Source organism: Cervus elaphus, chromosome 20 (genome assembly GCF_910594005.1).
Source record: "Cervus elaphus chromosome 20, mCerEla1.1, whole genome shotgun sequence".
NCBI classification, from domain to species: Eukaryota; Metazoa; Chordata; class Mammalia; order Artiodactyla; family Cervidae; genus Cervus; species Cervus elaphus.
Genome location: NC_057834.1, coordinates 91,546,834 through 91,568,918, shown reverse-complemented (window position 1 = coordinate 91,568,918; position 22,085 = coordinate 91,546,834). Strand labels below are relative to the sequence as shown.

Genomic DNA, 22,085 nt, shown 5'->3' with positions numbered 1-22,085 from the left:
AGTTTGGACCTTCCCGGCCACCATTGACTTCAACATGGCTGCCTCCAGGGAAGAACGAGGCTACCGTGAAAACTCCAGACCCTAACTCCTTCGTCGCATGGATCTTAGCGCAGAGTTCAAGAGGTGGAAGGCGCAGTGTCTGAGCAAAGTGGACCTCAGCCGGAAGGGCAGTGTGGACGAGGACGTGTTAGAGATTGTGCAGCTCCTAAATGGGCAAGAACAGTTTTTCACCACCAGTTCCTGCGCTGGCCGAATCATCCTCCTAGACGGGGTGAGGACCCTTCGTGCCCTTCCAGTCCTGCCTTGTAGTGTGCACGACGGGAACTCCGACACCCGCCCGATGCAACACCCCAACCCAGCTTGCCTATTTGTCTTTCTGATCGGTGGTCTCGGTCTCTTTAAACTGACAGCGTTACTTAAACCGAAGTGTCTAAAATTTTAATGTGTTTATTAATTACTTGGGAGAATTTTTAAAATACATATTCTGATTCTGTACGTCAAGGGTAGGGCGTAATCTGCATTTCTTCAGTTCAGTTCAGTCGCTCAGTCATGTCCGACTCTTTGCGACCCCATGAATCACCGCACGCCAGGCCTCCCTGTCCATCACCAACTCCCGGAGTGTACTCAGACTCATGTCCATCGAGTCGGTGATGCCATCCAGCCATCTCATCTTCTGCCGTCCCCTTCTCCTCCTGCCCCCAATCCCTCCCAGCGTCAGGGTCTTTTCCAATGAGTCAACTCTTTGCATGAGGTGGCCAAAGTACTGGAGTTTCAGCTTCAGCATCAGTCCTTCCAATGAACACCCAGGACTGATCTGCTTTAGGATGGACTGGTTGGATCTCCTTGCAGTCCAAGGGACTCTCAAGAGTCTTCTCCAACACCATAGTTGAAAAGCATCAATTTTTCGGGCGCTCAGCTTTCTGCATTTCTTACAAGCCCCCAAATGATGCTGAAACTACTGGCCTGGGAATGATGTTCAGTTGCAAGGGTTAGAGACTTTTATTTTTTTAACACTAAGGGAATTTTATTTTTTCAATACTAAGGAGATTTAAAGATTTTCTAGTCTGGCGGGGCGGCTCCCTTCATGTCGACCGCTCTACCAAACCATTGTTAACCATTTGATTGCTGCTCGCTATGGTTAAGGCTGCTGCCTCCTAGTGGCCCACTCCATTATTACAACTCTGGTAATTTTTACGTTGCTTCAAAAAAGGAAGCCACGAGGGAAGCCCTTGTGTCTCAGATGGTAGAGAATCCGCCTGCAATGCGGGAGGCCTGGATTCGATCCCTGGGTTGGGAAGATCCCCTAGAGAAGGGGGGGGGCTACCCACTCCAGTAATTCTGGCCTGGAGAATTCCATGGACTGTATAGTCCACGGGGTCGCAAAGACTTGGACACAACTTTGAAACTTTAGCACCCTGCCTGGCATATTAAGTGCACTATAAGTTAGCTGTGTGTTCACTTTAACATTAAGATTGAATTCAGAGCTTGCAAGACACCATGCTTGTAAACTCATTCTTTAGATCTCTCACTGACAGGTCATGTGAATGTCTCCCAGGTTAGGGTGTATTCATTCTTATTTTGCTTCCATTGCTTGCTTTCTCTCTCTTCCCTCATTTCTCCTGCCTTGTCTTACCTGAATTTATGCAGTGATTTCCTAACAGGTCACTGAACTACCAGTCTCCCTGCCCCAAACCCTGTTACACTCTGGTGACAGATTCCCCTTTATAAAGCACAGTTCTGTGTGTGACACTCATCTGTGCTGACAGACTTTTTGCTTTGTTGTGCTTAGTCACTCAGTCGTGTCCAGCTCTTTGCAACCTCATGAACTGTAGCCCGGCCAGGCTTCTCTGTCCATGGAATTCTCCAGGCACAAATACTGGAGTAGGTTGCCATGCCCTCCTCCAGGGGATCTTCCCAACCCAGGGATGGAACCCAGGTCTCCTGCACTGCAGGTGGATTCTTTATCATCCGAGCCACCAGGGAAGCCCTAGTGAAATACTCTAATACACTTTTCAGCTGTTTTTTTCCCCTCTGACTCCATCTTATTCTGGTCACTGAAACGGAACTATTCTCTTTTTCCTCTTACTTTTATCTGCCTTTGTTCATCTTTATTTTTCCTGAAATGTTTACCCCCCCCTTTGCATATCTGAGACATACTTCTCCAAACTCCCCTTTCCTCCTGAGCACAAACACATACATTCACTTGGAAGCAATGACTACTTCTTCTGAACTACCTTTAGGACTTTTTCCTGAACATCTTTTCATTTTATGTATTACCTTATACCTTGTATTTATTTTCACTTGGCCTTATTTCTGGAAGAATTTGGATCAAATTTCAAGTAGGCAATACAAGAAGGAAAATAAAAAATGAGACAAGCTGGATAAAAGGAGTATAGATAAGATGAAGCAGAAATGGCATTAGTTCTCACAATATACCACAAGACTGTTAATTTGCTAGAGGTGGGTCACACATTTGGTTGTAAGATTTAGGGCAGCCAGCATTAGATCAGAAACATCAGTCCCTGACTGAGGTCATTCGATGAAAACAGATCAGTTTTTTGGACAAGCACAACTCTTCTCCATTCCAAAGCCAGATGGCAAAGTCTCCTGTGTACCTAATGTATAAAAGTCACCTTGTGGAAGTATGGTGATTGATTTATTTTCATGAAACATAGCATGATTATATTTTAATACACAACCGAAATATAAAACATCATAGTAAATTGACAATAAAATACGGTATTTCATTTTCATTGCCTGACAAATGGTTAACCTCCTTAGTCATAAATGAGCTCTTAGAAACCAGTAACAAAGACATTGATAAACCAAGACAAATGAAAAAAAAAAGAAGAAAATTAAATAACACAAGTGACTAGTAAGGATGAAGTGTAAGAAGATGACTGAAAATAAAAAATAACAACAAAAAAAAAAGATGACTGAACTGAACAGTAGCAAACGAAAAGCAATTTCTTTATAATAGCATATTTGAATCTGACCTGGGTCTTCTGCATTGCAGACGGATTCTTTACCATCTGAGCTACCAGGGAAGCCCAATATTAACATTTGTACAGTTTTAGGAAACATACCCACATAAACACTGGGGGCCAAGACTTATGACATCCCCTCTGTATAATAGGGGAAACTATAGTTTAGACTCAAAACTATAAACTTTGGATAACTTTAGTCCTAGCAGTTCCAGTTTGTTGGAATTATTTCAGTAAATTAGTTGGATAAATTTACAGTTTATACATAAACTATGTTTACTGCATAGAAAGTGCATATGGTTACCTGTTTCTGAATTGTCCTTGAGGATAGGATCTGTTTATATTTGTTGTTCAGTCGCTCAGTCAAGTCCAACTCTGTGACCCCATGGACTGCGGTAAGCCAGGCTTCCCTGTCCTTCACCATCTCCCAGAGCTTGCTCAAACTCACATCCATTGAGTCAGTAATGCTCCCTTACCATCTCATCCTCTGCTGCCCTCTTCTTTTGCCTTCAATGTTTCCCAGCATCAGGGTCTTTTCCAGTGAGTCAGTTCTTCACATCAGGTGGCCAAAGTATTGGAGCTTCAGTTTCAGCATCAGTCCTTCCAATGAATATTTAGGACTGACCGCCTTTAGGATTGACTGGTTTGATATCCTTGCTGTCCCAGGGATTCTGAAGAGTCTTCTCCAAAACCACAGCTAGAAAGTATGGTTCTTTGGCACTCAGCCTTCTTTATGGTCCAACTCTCACATCCGTACATGTCTACTGGAAAAAGCATAGCTTTGACTATGCAGACCTTTGTTGGCAAAGTAATGTCTCTGCTTTTTAATATGCTGTCTAGGTTTGTCATAGCTTTTCTTCTGTTTGTATACAAAGTACCTAATAGAACTTGACAAATAAACATTTTTACAGTTAATAAGCAAAGAATACTGGTAAAATATCTGCCTTCTTGAAATTCTGAACTTTCAGTCCTAGCTCTGCCCTTTGGTGCTACATATAAAGTCTAATCCAGAGGTCACAAATTTACGCCTATAGTGACTAGGGACATAGAAAGCTTTGAACAGATCAGGCATCAGTAAAAAGTGGTAGGTCCTGTGTGGGACTGGAACAGTGCTTTCTTACAAAAGGAATTTTTAAAAATGTTTTTAATGTTCTGCTAATCATATAAAACAGCTAGAGTACAACTTAGGGGCTACTAGTGTACAACCCCTTGTAAGAATACCTTTTCTCCTAACAAAAACATGACCGTATTTCAGAAAATATTTATTAAGTATGTTTATCTTAATAAGCAAATTTCTTTCTATCTCAAATAATTTCATTTCATTTTTGTTTTATGTTTAATTTTACCCAAAAGCCTATTGAATTGTTCTTAGTCATACTTAAAACCACCACTTGGGATTCTTAATTCTTAGGAGAAAGCCTAAAATGGACTTCCCTGATGGCTCGGATGGAAAAGACTCCTCCTGCAGTGTGGGACACCTGGGTTGGATCTCTGGGTAGGGAAGATCTCCTGAAGGAGGGCATGGCAGCCTGCTCTAGTATTCTTGCCTGGAAAATCCCCACGGACAGAGCAGCCTGGGGTCGCCTAAGAGTTGGACTTGACTGAGTGACTAAGAACAGCACAAGCACAAAATATGCTACACATTGTATTTTTTATTTTATAAATATTATGTGACTAACTTAAATTATGTTATTTTTTCAATTTAGAGTATAAATGGTTCTGAGGTTCAGAAACAAAACTGTTCCTGGCTACTGGTTACACACAAAGCCTGTGTGAAAGATGATGTGGTAAGTTTTTATATATAAATTTAGAAATAAACTTTAATTCACAGTCACTTTAAATATATATGAAAAGAATAGAAAATTCCATTTATGTGCACAGTTTTAATGATTGAAGATTATAAGGCCTAAAGAGCATTCATTACAATGGCTATTTTTTTAGTTGTGGGAGACTACTGTCTATGCTGGATTATTTAGTTCCCTAAATTAAAATGTTTAGGTGAGTTCATATAAATTCATATTAGTCAGGCATTTTACATTACCCGCTCAGGTGCTTAAATATTGTCTTCAGAGTACTCACTCAGTCTCCTCTGGGTACTGATTCTCTCTGTATGTTTGCCCTTCTCTTCTGCTGCAGATAATCTTTGTGGCAGGAAAGATAGCTGCCAGCAATCCCAGCAGAAAAAGATTCACTTTTAAGATCCATGCATTATTTCCAAAGGACTCTGAGTCATCCTGCCTGGTGAGGTATTCTCCACTAAGAAGAGTTATCTTTGCCAGTAGAATAGAATGCTCTCCTTGATCAGACCCAGGCACTTGTTGTCTCTGATATTATATAGTGGGAGCAACGAGCGGCAGGGTCACAACTGACAGTCACACCAGAATCAAATGATGTGAAGGAGGGAGAATGGTGCAGGTCAGTTAGGCAGACAGAAGTAACAGCTGCCTTGTACAGATTCTGTTGTTGTTCAGTCACTGGGTCATGTGCGACTCTTTGTGATCCCATGGACTGCAACACACCAGGCTTCCCTGTCCTTCACCATCTCCCAGAGCTAGCTCAAACTCATGTACATTGAGTCAGTGATGCCATCCAACCATCTGTCGTCCCCTTCTCCTGCCTTCAGTCTTTCCAGCATCAGGGTCTTTTCCAGTGAATCAGTTCCTCCCATCAGGTGGCCAAAGTATTGGAGTTTCAGCTTCAGCATCAGTCCTTCCATTGAATATTCAGGACTGATTTCCTTTAGGATTGACTGGTTTGATCTTGCAGTCCAAGAGACTCTCAAGAGTCTTCTCCAACACCACAATTCAAAAGCATCGATTGTTTGGAGCTCAGTTTTCTTTATCGTCCAGCTCTCATATCCATACATGACCACTGGAAAAACCATAGCTTTGACTAGACAGACCTTTGTAGGCAAAGTAATGTCTCTGCTTTTTAATATGCTGTCTAGTTTGGGCATAACTTTTCTTCCAAGGAGCAAGCGTCTTTTAACTTCATGGCTGCATTCACCATTCACAGTGATTTTAGAGCCCAAGAAAATAAAGCCTTTCACTGTTTCTATTATTCCCCATCTGTATGCCCTGAAGTGATGGGACCGGATGCCATGATCTTTGTTTTTTGAATGTTGCTTTTAAGCCAGCTTTTTCACTCTTCTCTTTCACCTTCATCAAGAGGTTCTTTAGTTCCTCTTAGCTTTCTGCCACAAGGGTGGTGTATCATCTGTATATCTGAGGTTGTTAATATTTCTCCCAGCAATCTTGATTCCATCTTACGATTCATCCAGCCCAGCATTTCACATGATGTACTCTGCATATAACTTAAATAAACATGGTGACAGTATACAGCCTTGACATACTCCTTTCCCAATTTTGAACTAGTCTGTTGTTCCATGTTCAATTCTGACTATTGCTTCTTGACCTGCATACAGATTTCTCAGGAGGCGGGTTAGGTGGTCTGGTATTCCCATCTCTAAGCATTTTCCAGTTTGTTGTGATCCACACAATCAAAGGGTTTAGCATAGTTAATGAGGCAGAAATAGATGTTTCTCTGGAATTCTCTTGCATTTTCTGTGATTCAACAGACGTTGGCAATTTGATCTCTGGTTCCTCTGCCTTTTCTAAATCCAGCTTGAACATCTGGAAGTTCTCGGTTCACATACAGATTCTAGCTGAAGCATAATAATACTTGTGTCTCAATCTTCAATCTAACAACAAAGCATTTAGACAGATCTAGTACAGTCTTTACATTCCATATTCCTTTATTAAAAATATAAAGTAATAGTTTACTTGTTTGAAGTATGGCTTGAAAGAATGCCACAGATGGTTTATGAGAGGATTAGAAATCAAGTCTCTTAAAAGAATAAGCAGATTAATGAGTTTTGGAGAAAGAGATCCAAGAAAGCAGAGTGAAAAGTTACTGTGGAAGAATGATGCAGAATGAGTCTGACAGTCCTTGGAAATATTGAAGGTACATAGGATAAAGGGTCACCAAGGAGTAGGACCCTGTATTTGCGTCTAATCCTGGTATTTCCCGAATGTTTAGGTGGTGGCCCTGAGGAGAGCGAATGGCGACGCCATTTTGAAATTTGAGCCGCTTGTTCTTCATGTGCAATGTCGACAGTTGCAGGATGCACGGATTCTGGTAAAATTTTGTGATTATACTTGAATTTATAGGGATATGAGTAGATTTAGTTTTGAACTTTAAATCTTCTACCACAATTAATACAATGCTAGTTTAATCAACTAACATAGATTTGAGGTTATATATGTTTCAGCAGTTTGTAGAGCTAAAGTGTTTATCTGGTTAGCCAGATGATCAGAATTTAACAAATTTATTTTCTTACAGCATTCAGTGGCAATAGATTCTGGCTTCAGGAACTCTGGCATAACTGTGGGAAAGAGAGGAAAGATTATGCTGGTAAGGTACCTTTTGGCAAAAAGCAATTCTTTGATCATGAAGGAATCCAGATTATCAAATAACCTTCTACTCAAATCTTCCTGCCATTCCCTGCTCAGAAACCTTCAGTGATTGACTTTTCTGTATAGGGCAAAGTCCAGAGTTCTTAGCTTTACATTTGAGGCCTTATAATATTCCTCCCCACTTTACTTTTCTGCTTCCCTAGTGCCTCAGATGTTAAAGAATCCACCTGAAATGCAGGAGACCCGGTTTTGATCCCTGGGTTGGGAAGATTCCGTGGAGAAGGAAATGGGAGCCTACTCCTGTATTCTTGGCTAGAGAATCCCATGGACAGAGGAGCCTGATGGGCAACAGTCCGTGGGATCGCAAAAGAGTTGGTCATGACAGCGATTAACACATACACCACTTACTTTTAACCTGATTCTCTCTGGCCCCCGCATTCTGAATAGTCAAGGCCCAATTTAATCAGCACCATGATGTATTGGGAAGAATCACAGATGGGCTCTGAAGTCCTCTACAGGGATCCATCAGGGACTGAACTTTTTCAGCTGTATCAGGGATCTATCAAATTGCTGCCCTTGGGCCACATCCAGCCCGCGGGAGGCCAGTTCCCTATTTGATTAATTGCTGTCTAAGGTTGCTTTCGTGCTACAATGGCAGACATCACATGGCCAGCAAAGTTGAAAATATTTACTATCTATCCTTTTGCAGAAAAAGTCTGCCATCCCCTGGACTAGAAGATCTTTAAAGTTCCTTCCAAGTCCCACAGCCTCTCTGAGTCCTTTCCTGGCCAAGCCAGCCCCTAGTGATCTTTGCCCTCTCCTGTAGTAGCTACTGTTTGTGTTTACTGTTTGGCATGGTGCACATTGTTTGCTTTTGTAGTATTTCAGATTGTCTTCCATTCTAGCTCCCTAGACTTCCCACTTTTCTATTTTTAACAAATAGCTTACTTTCCAAAAAGAGGTGGCTTACAAAAGAAGACATCTGTACAGCATGACTAAATGGAAAATCAAAGCTCATGGTACTGATTTGAGTCCCCATCTCACTCCCCACTATGTACGTCTGGTAGCCCGAGCGAAAACAGAATCACTCTTCCATCTTTCTCTCCATTGTCTTCTAGATTAAATTAGTGACAAATCTGTCACATCTAAGTCCTCACTCCGGACTTCACCTCTCCCAGCCCTCTTCCACTGCCCCCACCTAAGCCCTCTTCATCTCTCATCTCTGTCTTCACAGCAGTCTCCTGCCTAGTCTTCATCCTCCCCATCTTTTCCTTCAGTCCCTCTAGCCAGTAGTGTCAGAAGTCAAGGTCACCTTTTAAAGAAGTCAAGGTCACCTGGTGTTTTCTCTGATTTTCAAAGTGAAGTCGCTCAGTCATGTCCGACTCTTTGTGACCCCTGTGGACTGATCTTCCCGACCCAGGGATTGAACCCAGGTCTCCCGCATTGCTGGCAGACGCTTTACCGTCTGAGCCACCAGGGAAGCCCTTATATAAATAAACTATTTTGCATCTACCTTATTTATGCTCATGTTCCACTAGCATACTTCCACTGCAGCCAGATAAAATACTGTTGGTCATTGCCCAAACATATTATGCTTTTCATGTCCTGTTACAATAGAAGAGTTCTTTCTCTGGCTGAATGCTCCCCTTCTCCCATTTTTACATTTGGTGAAATTACACGTGTGCTTTAAAATCCCATAAAACCACCACCTGTCTCAGTTAGTCGCTCCTCTTCTATTGAATACGTTTCCTTAGTATTTTGTGTATGTGTGTGCGCACATGTTTATGTGTTTCTTCTTAGTACCATGTTGGATTGTGAGTCTTAGTTCACTTGGTTTTTTGTTCAGACGTGTTAGCTCTCTTTTATATGGGAACCATGTGTACTCATCCTGTATCTTCATACTTTCCGCGGGGCCTGGAAAATTGCAGTAAAAAACTCAGTAAAGGCTCGTTGAATGAATTTTTCTGCCTCATAAGAGTTTCTGTTGTTTCTTAACCTATATCCAGTGTTTGGATTTACTGGGAACATGTTGACTGTTTCCTCAGTGGGGTTACTAAGATTGGCAACCCTAAAGCATCAGGAAAGCAGCCACTTTGTGCGATGGAGCAGGCCTGGTTTATCTTGTAACCACCCGGCACAAGCAGTGCTAAGAGGCCCTTCAGCATCCGAGCCGTTTTGATTTTCCCTTAAAACTTCTGTTTTATTTATTTTGTTTCATTAAATAGTGTATTAAAACTTTCTTAGATTTACTGAGATTGATACCATTAAGTTTATTGGACTCTTTGATAATACCTGCTTCTCATGTATAAAATGATTTTCTTTACAAATGACTTCATATGATGGGAAAATCTATTTACTCTCCTTTGATTCAACTGTATTTGACTAAATTGTATCAAAGTGCAAACGTAAGTGCTGTAATGGAGCTAAACTATATATAAACAGCCCAGAGTGGACTATTCTTTAGTTATCTTCAGCGTCTCTAGTACACAAGTCACCCAATCTAAATTGTTCCTTGTAGGCTGTCCGGAGCACACATGGCCTAGAAGTTCCATTAAGCCATCAAGGAAAACTGATGGTGACAGAGGAGTATATCGACTTCCTATTAAAGATAGCAAATCAAAAAATGGAAGAAAACAAGAAGAGAATTGAAAGGTATGTTAGTCTTACATACTTACGTCTTCTTTGAAAATATTAATACACATCATCTCCAGCTTATACTCCCAGCTGCTTTTATATTTGTAGCCTTATCAAGAATAATAAAGATAATGAAAATAATTGATGAGAGTAGGCCAGTACAGGAGACAAGAGATGCGGGTTCAATCCCTGGGGTGGGAAGATCCCTCGAGAAGGAAATGGCAACCCACTCCAGTATTCTTGCTTGGGAAACCCCACGGACAGAGGAACCCCGTGGGGTACTGGCCACAGGGGTGCGCAGAGTCGGACACAACTGAAGAGACTTAGCACGCATAAAGGCCAGACTGCAGTGGGTACTAAATGGAGCATAAAGCGGAGGAAGCTCCAGGCAGGACAGTAGGACTGTGGCTGCCAGCACCAGGCATTAAGGAGAAACAGTCACTCAGCTGAGAGCAAGGCAGCCACAGGGACACGACTGATCCAGCCGAAGGCAGCCAGGGACACGGTACACTCTGCCTCCGGGATGGGACCTGCTGAAGATTACTTAGACTGTCCTTTTTGAGGATAACAGCCTGGTTAATCTTAATCTGATAAATATTTTATACCTCTGGCTAGATCAGAACCCAGCTCTTGTCATGAATTAGATTTGCATTGGCATAATTGTCGCAGTCAGAAGGATTATGGCTGTCAGTGCACATCTTTGTATTTCTCTTGTTTCTGTTGATTAATTTTACATTACTCTTTCTCAACTTTTTCCTCAGAATAGAATTTTTGATATAAAGAAGTGACTATTATGCTGCTTTTTATATATGAAGATAAATGCCACTGACCTACCATCAGTAAGATGGTATTTCTGAGTTATTGAAGAATTCATCTTGTTGTCATTTATTATTTCCTTTTTGCTTTCTCCCCATCCCTTTGGTCACCTCACAACCAATCACTGCCGAAATCACTCTTGACTCATTCTTCTTTCCCCATCCTTCCTGCCACATTCTTCATTCAGGACCACTGATCTAAGAGTAGAATGTTTCCAGGCTGTCTCTGTTCTAAACTATTCTCCATATCACCATCAGAATCCTATCTGTCAGATGAAAAGGAATCCTCCTGCTTGACTCATCTGCTTAGCATTCTTTAAAACTCAGCTTCTTTAATACCTTAAAATTCTTTAATACCTAGAATTTTTTATGGAACAGCTAAAGCCACTAGCCACTCTGGCAGCAGATTAGCATGATGGAAAGAGGTAGAATTGGGTTCAGAGGCAGAACCGAGTTCAAATCCTGCTCCCACCACAACTTACTCAACTCTCTTGGCTTCAGTTTTCTTGTATCTGTCTTGAAGAACAATTTTAGCATATATTAGGCAGCATATATGGAATGACAGGCCCCATCTGTGTCCTGGCATGGTTCTGAGGATAGCCTTTCTCCTCCTTCACTGACTCACACAGAGAGTAAACCTATAATCACATCAGTCTCACCATCCAGGCTTTTTCAGCCAGGGCTCCTTATTTGAACCATAAAATTAACAAAATTATGCAAGTGACTATTTCTCAGTTCTCCCAGCAGTGCCATATAAATTATACCAGCCAAGATACATGGGAGATAAGTTAATTCATGACATACAGTGGCTGCCTGTGGGCATTAGGGCTTAATTTTTTAGTGGAAACCTGGTTGAAAAAGCCTAAGAGTTTTCCTGATCACAAGGTACTTTGAGCAGATGTTCTAAATAAAGTGATTTCAAGAAAGTAACTGAAGGTACCCAGCCATTTCACCAGGCTACAGAGTTTGAACTGTACGTAGGTATTTATTGGTGGTTGTTCAATCACTAAGTCACGTCCACCTCTTTGCAACCCCATGGACTGCAGCATGCCAGGCTGCAGTATTTATTGGTACCATCCCAAAAGTTGGCTACATTTGTTAGACGGCATTCTAACTGTGAGACTATTGGTGAAAAAGTAGGAGGTAGGAAATCAGTTTCTCTGTTTTCTTACTTGAATTTCAACAAGATTATAAATATAGCCCAAGATCAACTAACTATACACCTGGTGAAGTTAATTGAGCCACGTTCACCAACTATAAAATCAAATTATGCTTTAAATCCATTGACTCAAAAATATGTTTTGAGATTACAGTGTGCATGCTGCTATCAAGATAGTCATGCTCATCATATAAAATCAGTGAAAAATTAAAGAAGGGTAAAAAGTGTCTTAAGATACTGATTAGAAGATTACATGTGAATTCAGAAAGAGGGAACAAATTAGGGAGTTCCTTGGGGAACAGCTGTATAGTCAACCAAATGCAGAAAAAGAGCTAGTCTTCTGATGTGGAAAAGAGAAAAATTAAACACTGGAGGTGATGAGTTCTGCAATCAGATGTTGAGTGTAAAATTGGTTTGTCATGGGACCAAAGTTTCACAATTCAAACAGCTGTAATAAGAGAAGCTTTAAAAGTCAAAATCCTAATGAGTAGCATTCCAGCAATAAGAAATATTCTTGAAATGTGAAAATCAAAAGTTAAGATAATTTTAATAGCAAGAGGTCTGTTTCGTAAAAAAGAATTCCCAAGCCCACTTCTTCATGGGAAGAGTAAGATAATTTCATCTATAATGATTTCCAGGTGAAACATGGGAAGTTTGGAGGTTTATTTACCAGTTACAAGAGGAGAGCTATCTTTGTAGCTGTTAATAAGAGATCAAGACTGACTTAGACTGGATGAAATTAGCCATGTTTCTCTTCTTACCAACTGTGTAATAAGAAAATAAATGTTAAATAAAATGTAGAATAAAAAGTCCAAGTATATTGGCATATAATGTTGATAAAAATTAAGCAAATTAGAGTAAAAAAATTAATTATTTCTAATGGTTGGTTTTTTGTTTTTTACTTTTTTATGGTAAAATATACATAACATAAAATTCACAATTTTAACCATTATACAGTTCATTGGCATGCTTTCCTCAACATCCTTGCCAACACTTGTCTTTTGTTTTGTTTTGATAAGTGCCATCCTTGCAGGTGTGAGGTGATAATCTCATTATGATTTTGATTTGCATTTCCTTGATGATTAATGACATTGAGCATTTTCCTTACACCTGTTGGTAAGCATTTGTGTGACATCACTTTGCTACTTTCCTTCCAGTGCTTTTTCTTAGCTCCGTTCTGGGTTTCTCTTGTTATTCTACCTGTTGGTTAAATACTATTGTTCTCCAGGATTCCTCCCATGGCCCATTGCTTTAGCTTCCCCACACACTGGTTGCTAAGTCGCTTCAGTCATGTCCAACTCTGTGAGATCCTATGGACTGCAGCATGCCAGGCCCCTCTGTCCATGGGGATTCTCCAGGCAAGAATACGAGAGTGGGTTGCCATGCCCTTCTCCAGGGGAATCTTCCCAACTCAGGGATTGAACCCACATCTCTTATGTTTCCTGTATTAGCAGGAGGGTTCTTTACCATTACCGCCACCTGGGGTAGATCTTCCAAATATCTCCCAAGTTCTGGGCCCATATATCTAATAACCTATTGAACATACCTAACCAAATATCCCATCAGCCTTTTCTCAATCTTATCTTAGTCTCAACCTCTTTTAACAATTTCCTTGGTTCAGAGTCTTACCATTTACAAGCATTATTACTGTTTATGCATCAGTGCAAACAGCAATGTGAACCATATTGAATTACACTTATTTAATTGCATGTATGTCTTTTTTCCCCACTATAAGATTGTCACCTTTTAAACAGGACTTACTCCCTCCACACACAGATACCAACCAAACACATATCCATGCATACCCACACTTTAAATATCTCTTATCCTAAAGCTTTATAGAGTAGAAACCCAATACTTTATTGAATTAATCATAAATAATAAAGGAACTTAAAAGTTAATACATTATAATGAGTTCCCCAAAGGCAAGTACAGTTTCTTATCATTTTCTGAGTGTCTGATAGGAGAACAGTGGTTAATAAATGCTTGCTGAATTTATTTGACAGACTTGTTCTAACAGTACTACTTAAAAAAAAAGTGGTGCTACTTTTATGGCTTCACAGACTTAAGGTCATTATTCTGGAAGACGTGTAAGATGGCTTACCGATGGGGTGACCAGAATAGACTTGCTACACAGTCTGGGTGAGAAGTAACAGGACTCCAGGTCACAAGGTGAATGGGAATGATACTGCCTAACACGGCAGCAGATGGAAATGAGGGCAGAGGAGAAGGAGGAGCCAAGCCTTATTTTTTAAAATGGAAACAAAGCTGGTAAATAAATAACTCACACAATTCTCTATATACTTACGGTCAGAGAAGTAAGTAATATAAAGGGAAAACATATTTTCTGGTAGTTTCTCCTTGGATGTCAACTCCCCTCAATTTGTCCTCTCATAATTCCTCTCTGTGCCAGAAGAGAAAGGAATTCACCTCGCCAGCTCCCATTCATCCTTGCAATTCAGCCCAGGCTTTAGGTTTTTTTTTCCCAAGGAGTATTTCTTGATCTTTCTTGGAGCTAAGTGTCCTGTGTTCTCCTATTTTATCTTAGCTTTTTCATGGCACATTGAATTTATCTTTACACCTCTGCAGCTCCCATCAAACCCTGAGCTCCCTGAGGGTACAGACCGTCTCTTACTTGTTTTTAGCACCTGGCATAGGTTCTGTCACATATATGTTTTTTAATAAAAATGCTAGAGTTTAAAATCAGTTAAAAATCCAAATACATAATATATGAGAATAGTCTTCTTTTGTTTTCTATGAATAATAGAAGCCTAAAAGGGTATGAGGGCTTCCCCAGTGGCTCAGGGTTAAAGAATCCACCTGAAACACAGGAGAAGCGAATTCAGTCCCTGGGCTGGGAAGATCCCCTGGCAACCCACTCCAGTCCTCTTGCCTGGAGAATCCCGTGGCCTTGCAGGCTACAGTCCATAGCATTACACAGTCAGACACAACTGAAGCGACTTTATACACATGCATGCATGCAAAAGGATATGAAGTTGTGCTTAAGATTTTATTAATTTTATGTTCCTATTTCAGAAGTGAGAAATACCAGCTTTTTATCGCCCATGGTCCCCTAACTGATCTGAAGAACAGAAATTCATTTTCCCAGAGCTGGTCTGAAAAGTTCTGTCATGAAGATAACTATATACAAGTTGCCCTGTGTCATGATAATCTTGACTACAGAGGTAGAAAAGTGGAAGACAATTTGCTTTTCTTTGGAGGGGGTGCAGAAAAACAGTTGCCTGAGCATATATTTCTTTTTATACTCCCAGCTCTTTTTGTTGCCTTTGAAAGTTGAGAAAATTATACTTTGAGAATCGGGCTTTGGAATGCTGTGTAAAGGGTCAGAGCATGAGAAGAGAACATGTAGTTGAGAAATAAATTTCTGACTTATTGAGTAAGATAGTTTCCCAAAGGACATTTTAAAAGTTCCCTTAACAAAGAAAAAGAAAAAAAAGTAGTTGAAGTTGTATTCTTGGCTCTCAGCATGGAAAAGGTCTTTGTTCCTTTTTTACCACTTGTTTCTTTGGTCCCCCAAGGATTATAGCTTTGAATTCTTAGGTTGTTTAATGGAAGATTAGAAGTAAGGCACCTATTCCTCTTTAATTACCTTTTTAGTGTGGTCAACAAGGTATTTTACACAGCTGTTAATTCGCTATGCTCATAAAAGAGGAATTTAATCTTATCTTTAATTTTCTAGGAATACAGTAGAATCCAGAGAAAAGACCTGGTTACCTAAGTTTAAAGAGCAGGGTTGGGTAGAGACTGATAGAAGATAATGTTGAACCTTGTGAATAGCCTCTTATGATCAGATAAGGGTGATTCATACCCTTTTGTAACGTGCTTAGATTTGTTTTAGATAAAGTGAGTCATTCTACTAAGACATTTTTAAAAATCATACTATGTAGGCAGTGTGGAAAATGAGAAGAAAACCAATAATTGAAGTCACCCAGGATGATGGCAAGACCTGGAGACAAAGATCAGGCCAAGTGTAGAAGTTTTCATGAATGTAAAGGACTGAACAGAATATTGGTAGATAATCCAAGGAGCAGATAAAGGAGTTTAGCCTGGAAAGGTGTTGGTGAGGCAGGTGAATTCTTACCTTATCGTTCACCTCTCTGGTGGGCAGGATACTGAAAGAATAAGCATTCTCCACTTGACAGGAATGCAGGGCAGTGGTGTGTTTGTGGGGAACCAGGTTTCAGTTAAGTAAGGATACAAGGAATACATTAAATGAAAATGTTGTGAACATGTTATGGGATCTAAAATAAATACCAGTTTAAATTTTTCAAAACCTTTTGCTCTAATTCTTAAAGTACTGTTTTCTCTTTCACTGTACCTCCCTCTTTGAGATTGATTTATTCATTCTAGAAATACCATTTAGCCCTAGTTATCTGCCAAGAATGGTGATGAATATCAAGGTATATAGTGGTGACTACATAAGTTCTTAAAATATGGGTAGGAAATGTGGTAATCATGTTAGGTATATCTTAGCATTGTGTGAAGTATTTGGGAAGACGCAATTAGCTTGGTTTTCTTAGGGCAGTTTCAGAGCTTTTGCAAGTGGAACTTAGCCTCTTTATTGAATTAAAATAAAGAATGTAATTGGTGCAAATAGCAGTCTATCTTGTAGATATAAAAAACTTCCTGTCAAAACCTCCCATTATAATAGGATATAAGAGCATGATGGAGAACGGAATGGCAAACCACTTCAGTATTCTTGCCTTGAGAACCCCATGAACAGTATGAAAAGGCAAGAAGATGTGACACTGAAAGATGAACTCCCCAGGTAGGTGCCCAGTATAGAAGAGTGGAGAAATAACTCCAGAAAGAATGAAGAGATGGAGCAAAAGCGAAAACAATGCCCAGTTATGGATGGGACTGGTGATGGAATTAAGTCCAATGCTGTAAAGAACAATATTGCATAGGAATCTGGAATGTTAGGTCCATGAATCGAGGTAAATTGAAAGTGGTCGAACAGGAGATGGCAAGGGTGAACATCAACATTTTAGGAATCAGTGAACTAAATGGACTGGAATGGGCAAATTTAATTCAGATGACCATTATATCTACTACTGTTGGCAAAAATCCCTTAGAAGAAATGGAGTAGCCATCATAGTCAACAAGAGTCCAAAATGCAGTACTTGGGTGCAGTCTCAAAAAGGACAGAATGATCTCTGTTCAGTTCCAAGGCAAACCGTTCAATATCACAGTAATCCAAGTCTATGCCCCAACCACTAATGCCAAAGAAGCTAAAGTTGAATGGTTCTGTGATGACCTACAAGACCTTCTAGAACTAACACCAAAAAAAGATGTCCTTTTCATTATAGGGGACTGGAATGCAAAAGTAGGAAGTCAAGAGATAAGCTGGAATAACACGCAAGTTTGGCCTTGGAGTACAAAATGAAGGAGGGCAAAGGCTAACAGAGTATTTCCAAGAGAACACTGGTCATAGCAAACACCCTCTTTCAACAACATAACAGACAACTCTACACATAGACATCACCAGATGGTCAACACCGAAATCAGATTGATTATATTTTTTGCAGCCAAAGTTGAAGAAGCTCTATATAGTCAGCAAAAACAAGGCCAAGAGCTAACTGTGGCTCAGATTATGAACTCCTAATTACAAAATTCAGACTTAAATTGAAGAAAGTAGGGAAAACCACTAGACCATTCAGGTATGACCTAAATCAAATCACTTATGATTATACAGTGGAAGTGAGAAATAGATTTAAGGGACTAGATCTGATAGACAGAGTGCCTGATGAACTATGGATGGAGGTTCGTGACATTGTACAGGAGGCAGTGATCAAGACCATCTCAAAGAAAAAGAAATGCAAAAGGCAAAATGGTTGTCTGAGGAGGCCTTACAATTAGCTGAGAAAAGAGGCAAAAGGCAAAGGAGAAAAGGAAAGATATACCCATCTGAATACAGAGTTCCAAAGAATAGCCAGGAGAGATAAGAAAGCCTTCCTCAGTGATCAGTGCAAAGAAATAGAGGAAAACAATAGAATGGGAAAGACTAGAGATCTCTCCAAGAAAATCAATGATACCAAGGGAATATTTCATGCAAAGATAGGCACAATAAAGGACAGAAATGGTATGGACCTAACAGAAGCAGAAAATCCTAAAAAGAGGTGGCAAGAATACACAGAAGAACTGTACAAAAAAGATCTTCATGACCCAGGTAACCACATTGGTATGATCACTCAGCTAGAGCCAGACATCCTGGAATGTGAAGTCAAGAGGGCCTTTGGAAGCATCACTACGAACAAAGCTAGTGGAGGTGATGGAATTCCAGCAGAGCTGTTTCAAGTCCTAAAAGATGATAATGTTAAAGTGCTGCACTCAGTATTCCAGTAAATTTGGAAAACTCAGCAGTGGCCACAGGACTGGAAAAGGTCAGTTTTCATCCCAATCTCAAAGAAAGGCAGTGCCAAAGAATGTTTAAACTACCGCACAATTGCACTCATCTCGCACGCTAGCAAACTACTGCTCAAAATTCTCTAAGCGATGCTTCAATAGGACATGAACTGAGAACTTCCAGATGTTCAAGCTGGATTTAGAAAAGGCAGAGGAACCAGAGATCAAATTGCCAACATCTGTTGGATCATCAAAAAAGCAAGAGAGTTCCAGAAAATCATCTACTTCTGCCTTGTTGACTACCTCAAAGCCTTTGGCTGTGTGGATCACAACAAACTGTGGAAAATCCTTCAAGAGATGGGAATACCAGGCCACCTGACCTGCCTCCTGAGAAATCTGTATGCAGGTCAAGAAGCAATAGTTAGAACTGGACATGGAACAACAGACTGGTTCCAAATTGGGAAAGGAGTCAAGGCTGTATAGTGTCACCATGTTTATTTAGCTTATATGCAGACTACATCATGTGAAATGCCGGGCTTGATGAAGCGCAAGCTGGAATCAAGCTTGCCCGGAGAAATATCAATAACTTCAGATATGCTAATGACACCACTGTTTTGGCAGAAAGCAAAGAGTAACTAAAGAGCCTCTTGATGAAAGAGAAAGAGGAAAGTGAAAACCCAGCTTAAAACTCAACATTCAGGAAACTAAGATCATGGCATTTGGTTCTATCACTTTATGGCAAATAGATGGGGAAACAATGTAAACAGTGGCTGACTTTATTTTCTTGGGCTCCAAAATCACTGCAGATGGTGACTGCAACCCTGAAATTAAAAGATGCTTGCTCCTTGGAAGAAAAACTATGACCAACCTAGACAGCATGTTAAAAAGTAGATACATTACCTTGCTGACAAAGGTCCTTATAGTCAAAGCCATGGTTTTTCCAGTAGTCATGTATGGATGTGAGAGTTGGACCATAAAGAAAGCTGAGCACCGAAAGATTGATGTCTTTGAACTGTGTTGAAAAGACTTGACAGTCCGTTGGACTGCAAGGAGATCATACCAGTCAATCCTAAAGGAAATCAGTTCTGAATATTCATTGGAACGACTGATGCTGAGGCTGAAATTCCAATACATTGGATACCAAATGCAAAGGACTGACTCATTGGAAAAGACCCTGATGCTGGGAAAGAATGAAGGCAGAAGGAGAAGGGGATGACAGAGTATGAGATTGTTGGAAGGCATCACTGACTTGCTGGACATGAGTTTGAGCAAGCCCTGGGAGTTGGTGATGGACAGGGAAGCCTGGTGTGCTGCAGTCTATGGGGTCCCCAAGAGTCGGACACGACTGAACAGAACTATTAAAAGCATAATAAGATCTCAACAATGGCAGAAGCGTTCTCAACTTTTAGATCATTCTATCTGGGACCTAGGATAACACCTGGGATGTTTACCTTTTTTGTTCAGTTGTTATTTATTCATTTATTGGACATATTTTTAACCAGGTGTGGCTGCACTGTACTCCACACTAAGAATATAACAGATGACAAAACAGATGGAGTCCTTGGTCTCATGGAGTTTATATTCTGTAAGCATAGTCACATTTGAGAACCTAATCAATGCCAGGGTCTGTGCTAGGTAGTTACATATATAACCCTCCGATAACCCTGCTAGGTACAGGATAACAGCTAGGAGGAAATCGAGACTCAGTGAGGTTGAAATTAGCAACCTCAGCTTTCCCAGTGGAGCACTGATGTGAAGTACGTGGGGCAAACCAAGCCACCTTGCTGCTTTCCGGCATCTGCTGAAAACTAACCCTAACCCTCCACTGGAAAAATGAGTAAAGGGAAAGAATAATTTACAGTAAAAAATTCAAGTAACAATAAACAAAAAATGTTCACTTTCAAAGAAATAAAAACTTAAATAATGAGAGACTCTTACCACCTATCAAAGTAAAGCATGTTTTTGATGTAATATTCATTATATGAGTCAAGTGGTCTCAAGTTCTGCTATTAGGAGCATATTTTTTTGAATACCCATTCTGAAAAACAGTATTTATCAAGAGCCTTAAATATTTATACCTTTTAACCATTTAATTACTTTCTAGGTATCTATCCTAAATAGCTAAAGACTCAGATTATATTATTTCCAAAATGTTTATAACATTGTTTGTATTGGGAAAACTTAAAAATAAAGGCCAATCTAAGTGACAGTGTTATACTACCATTAAAAAGTATTATTTTGTAATTCATTTAGAGATGTGGAAAATGTTTTCAATAAACTTTACATTTGGAGAAACAAAGTAAAACTTTGTATGTAATATCACAATTGTATAAAAGACAGATATATGTATACATGGACAGATGTATTAATTCAGAATACACTCATAAACTGGAAAAAATAAAAATATTGAGAGTGATTATTTTTAGGTAATTATGTGGAGATCATCTCTATTTGTAACTTCATATATTTTCCAAATTCTCTAAAATGGACCTCTGTTACAGTTATGATTTTTTTTTTTAAAAAAAAATATTTCTGTTCTTTTTCTTACCTTTGTTTGACTCCTACATCTGGAATAGAAATTAAGGTAGGATAGAGGTTGTCAAGAGGTGATTCCAATCCAGTTTTCAAGACTGTTCTTAGAGGACTGAAAATGCATTTCTTTTCACAAATAAGCAATCATAAAAACAAGAAGCACATTATTTCTGTGATTTACTTCATATCTTAAGGTTAATATGAGATACCAGATTTACATAATTTTATGTTTGAGGTATATTTCAGTCATTTTGTTTGAGAACACACAGATACATACATGACAGGAGTATTTTATTTCTTTACAGGTTTTACAACTGCCTACAACATGCTTTGGAAAAAGAAACTGTTGCTGCAACCTCACATCCTAAAGAGAAAGTTAACTCACCATATATTCGTAAAAAAAAAAGGAACCCAGAAAAAGCACATGGCAAACGTGTTACTGAAGAAAATGATAAAGAACTTGAAAATAACGACCATGATGATCCAGGAATCAGTGTTACTGTCTTCCCTGAAGATTACTGAGATTTGGTTCGGAAATGTCTTGGTAGAATGATGTTTCTAATAGATATTATAAAGCTGCTCTTAATAAGAGTTTGTTGAGTGTATCAGACTTTCAGAAAAGCAAGATTTAACTTTTCTCTCTGTTTTAGAGAAACTTAACTTTTAAAAACAACTCTGTATAATATTTACTCTTATATACTATCTTTTTTAATCACATAGTCATTGCAAAAATAAAATTATGATTTTTTAATCCCTCTAAGTTTCAGTGTCTACTTCAAAACATAACTATAATACCCTTTCACAGAAACCTTAACATTAGGAATATTTGAGTAAAAATCATAACAACATTTTTCTTAGTTTTCACTTGGAAATCAAGAGCTTTCAAGGGGATCACTTTGCTGCTTATTTTCCTGGAGTCCAAGGACAGGATCTTTCCTCTCTTTAGACTCTGTGAATAAAACAACTGATATCTTTTTTGTTCAGGACAAAATACTTACACCTTCTTTCCCCATTATTTCTCATAAACCAGAGCTTGCCACTGACACAGCCTCTGTGGAACAGGTGGGTATAGTTTTTCACTATACTTGGTCAGAAATGATAACTTAAGACACAGGAATCTCAATAAACAAATGTGCTATGAAAAACTGCAAAGAATCGGAAGACTTGGTTTGAGTTCTGA

General features: G+C 39.5%; 1 protein-coding gene across 2 annotated transcripts; it reads left to right on the top strand.

Annotated features, from left to right (window-relative positions):
* Nucleotides 1-2: 2 nt before the first annotated feature.
* TYW3 (tRNA-yW synthesizing protein 3 homolog) lies at nt 3-21,660 on the top strand. Of its 2 annotated transcripts, none has more exons than XM_043877355.1 (6): nt 3-271; nt 4,691-4,771; nt 7,023-7,121; nt 7,326-7,397; nt 9,918-10,051; nt 21,211-21,660. In XM_043877355.1, exons 1-6 carry the CDS (start codon nt 98-100, stop codon nt 21,425-21,427), a joined length of 777 nt encoding a protein of 258 aa, XP_043733290.1. In that variant the 5' UTR covers nt 3-97; the 3' UTR covers nt 21,428-21,660. The 2 variants fall into 2 exon arrangements, with proteins under 2 accessions (XP_043733290.1, XP_043733289.1); XM_043877354.1 differs by lacking the exon at nt 21,211-21,660 and adding an exon at nt 15,044-16,756.
* The last annotated feature ends 425 nt before the right edge of the window (nt 21,661-22,085 follow it).

What these genes read in the sequence shown, in the direction of transcription:
- TYW3 (XM_043877354.1), top strand. Translation starts at nt 98, where the DNA reads ATGGATCTTAGCGCAGAGTTCAAGAGGTGGAAGGCGCAGTGTCTGAGC. An exon ending in CCTGTGTGAAAGATGATGTG is followed by an intron (nt 4,772 to 7,022) that starts GTAAGTTTTTAT and finishes CCGAATGTTTAG; the next exon opens with GTGGTGGCCCTGAGGAGAGC. An exon ending in AACAAGAAGAGAATTGAAAG is followed by an intron (nt 10,052 to 15,043) that starts GTATGTTAGTCT and finishes TTCCTATTTCAG; the next exon opens with AAGTGAGAAATACCAGCTTT.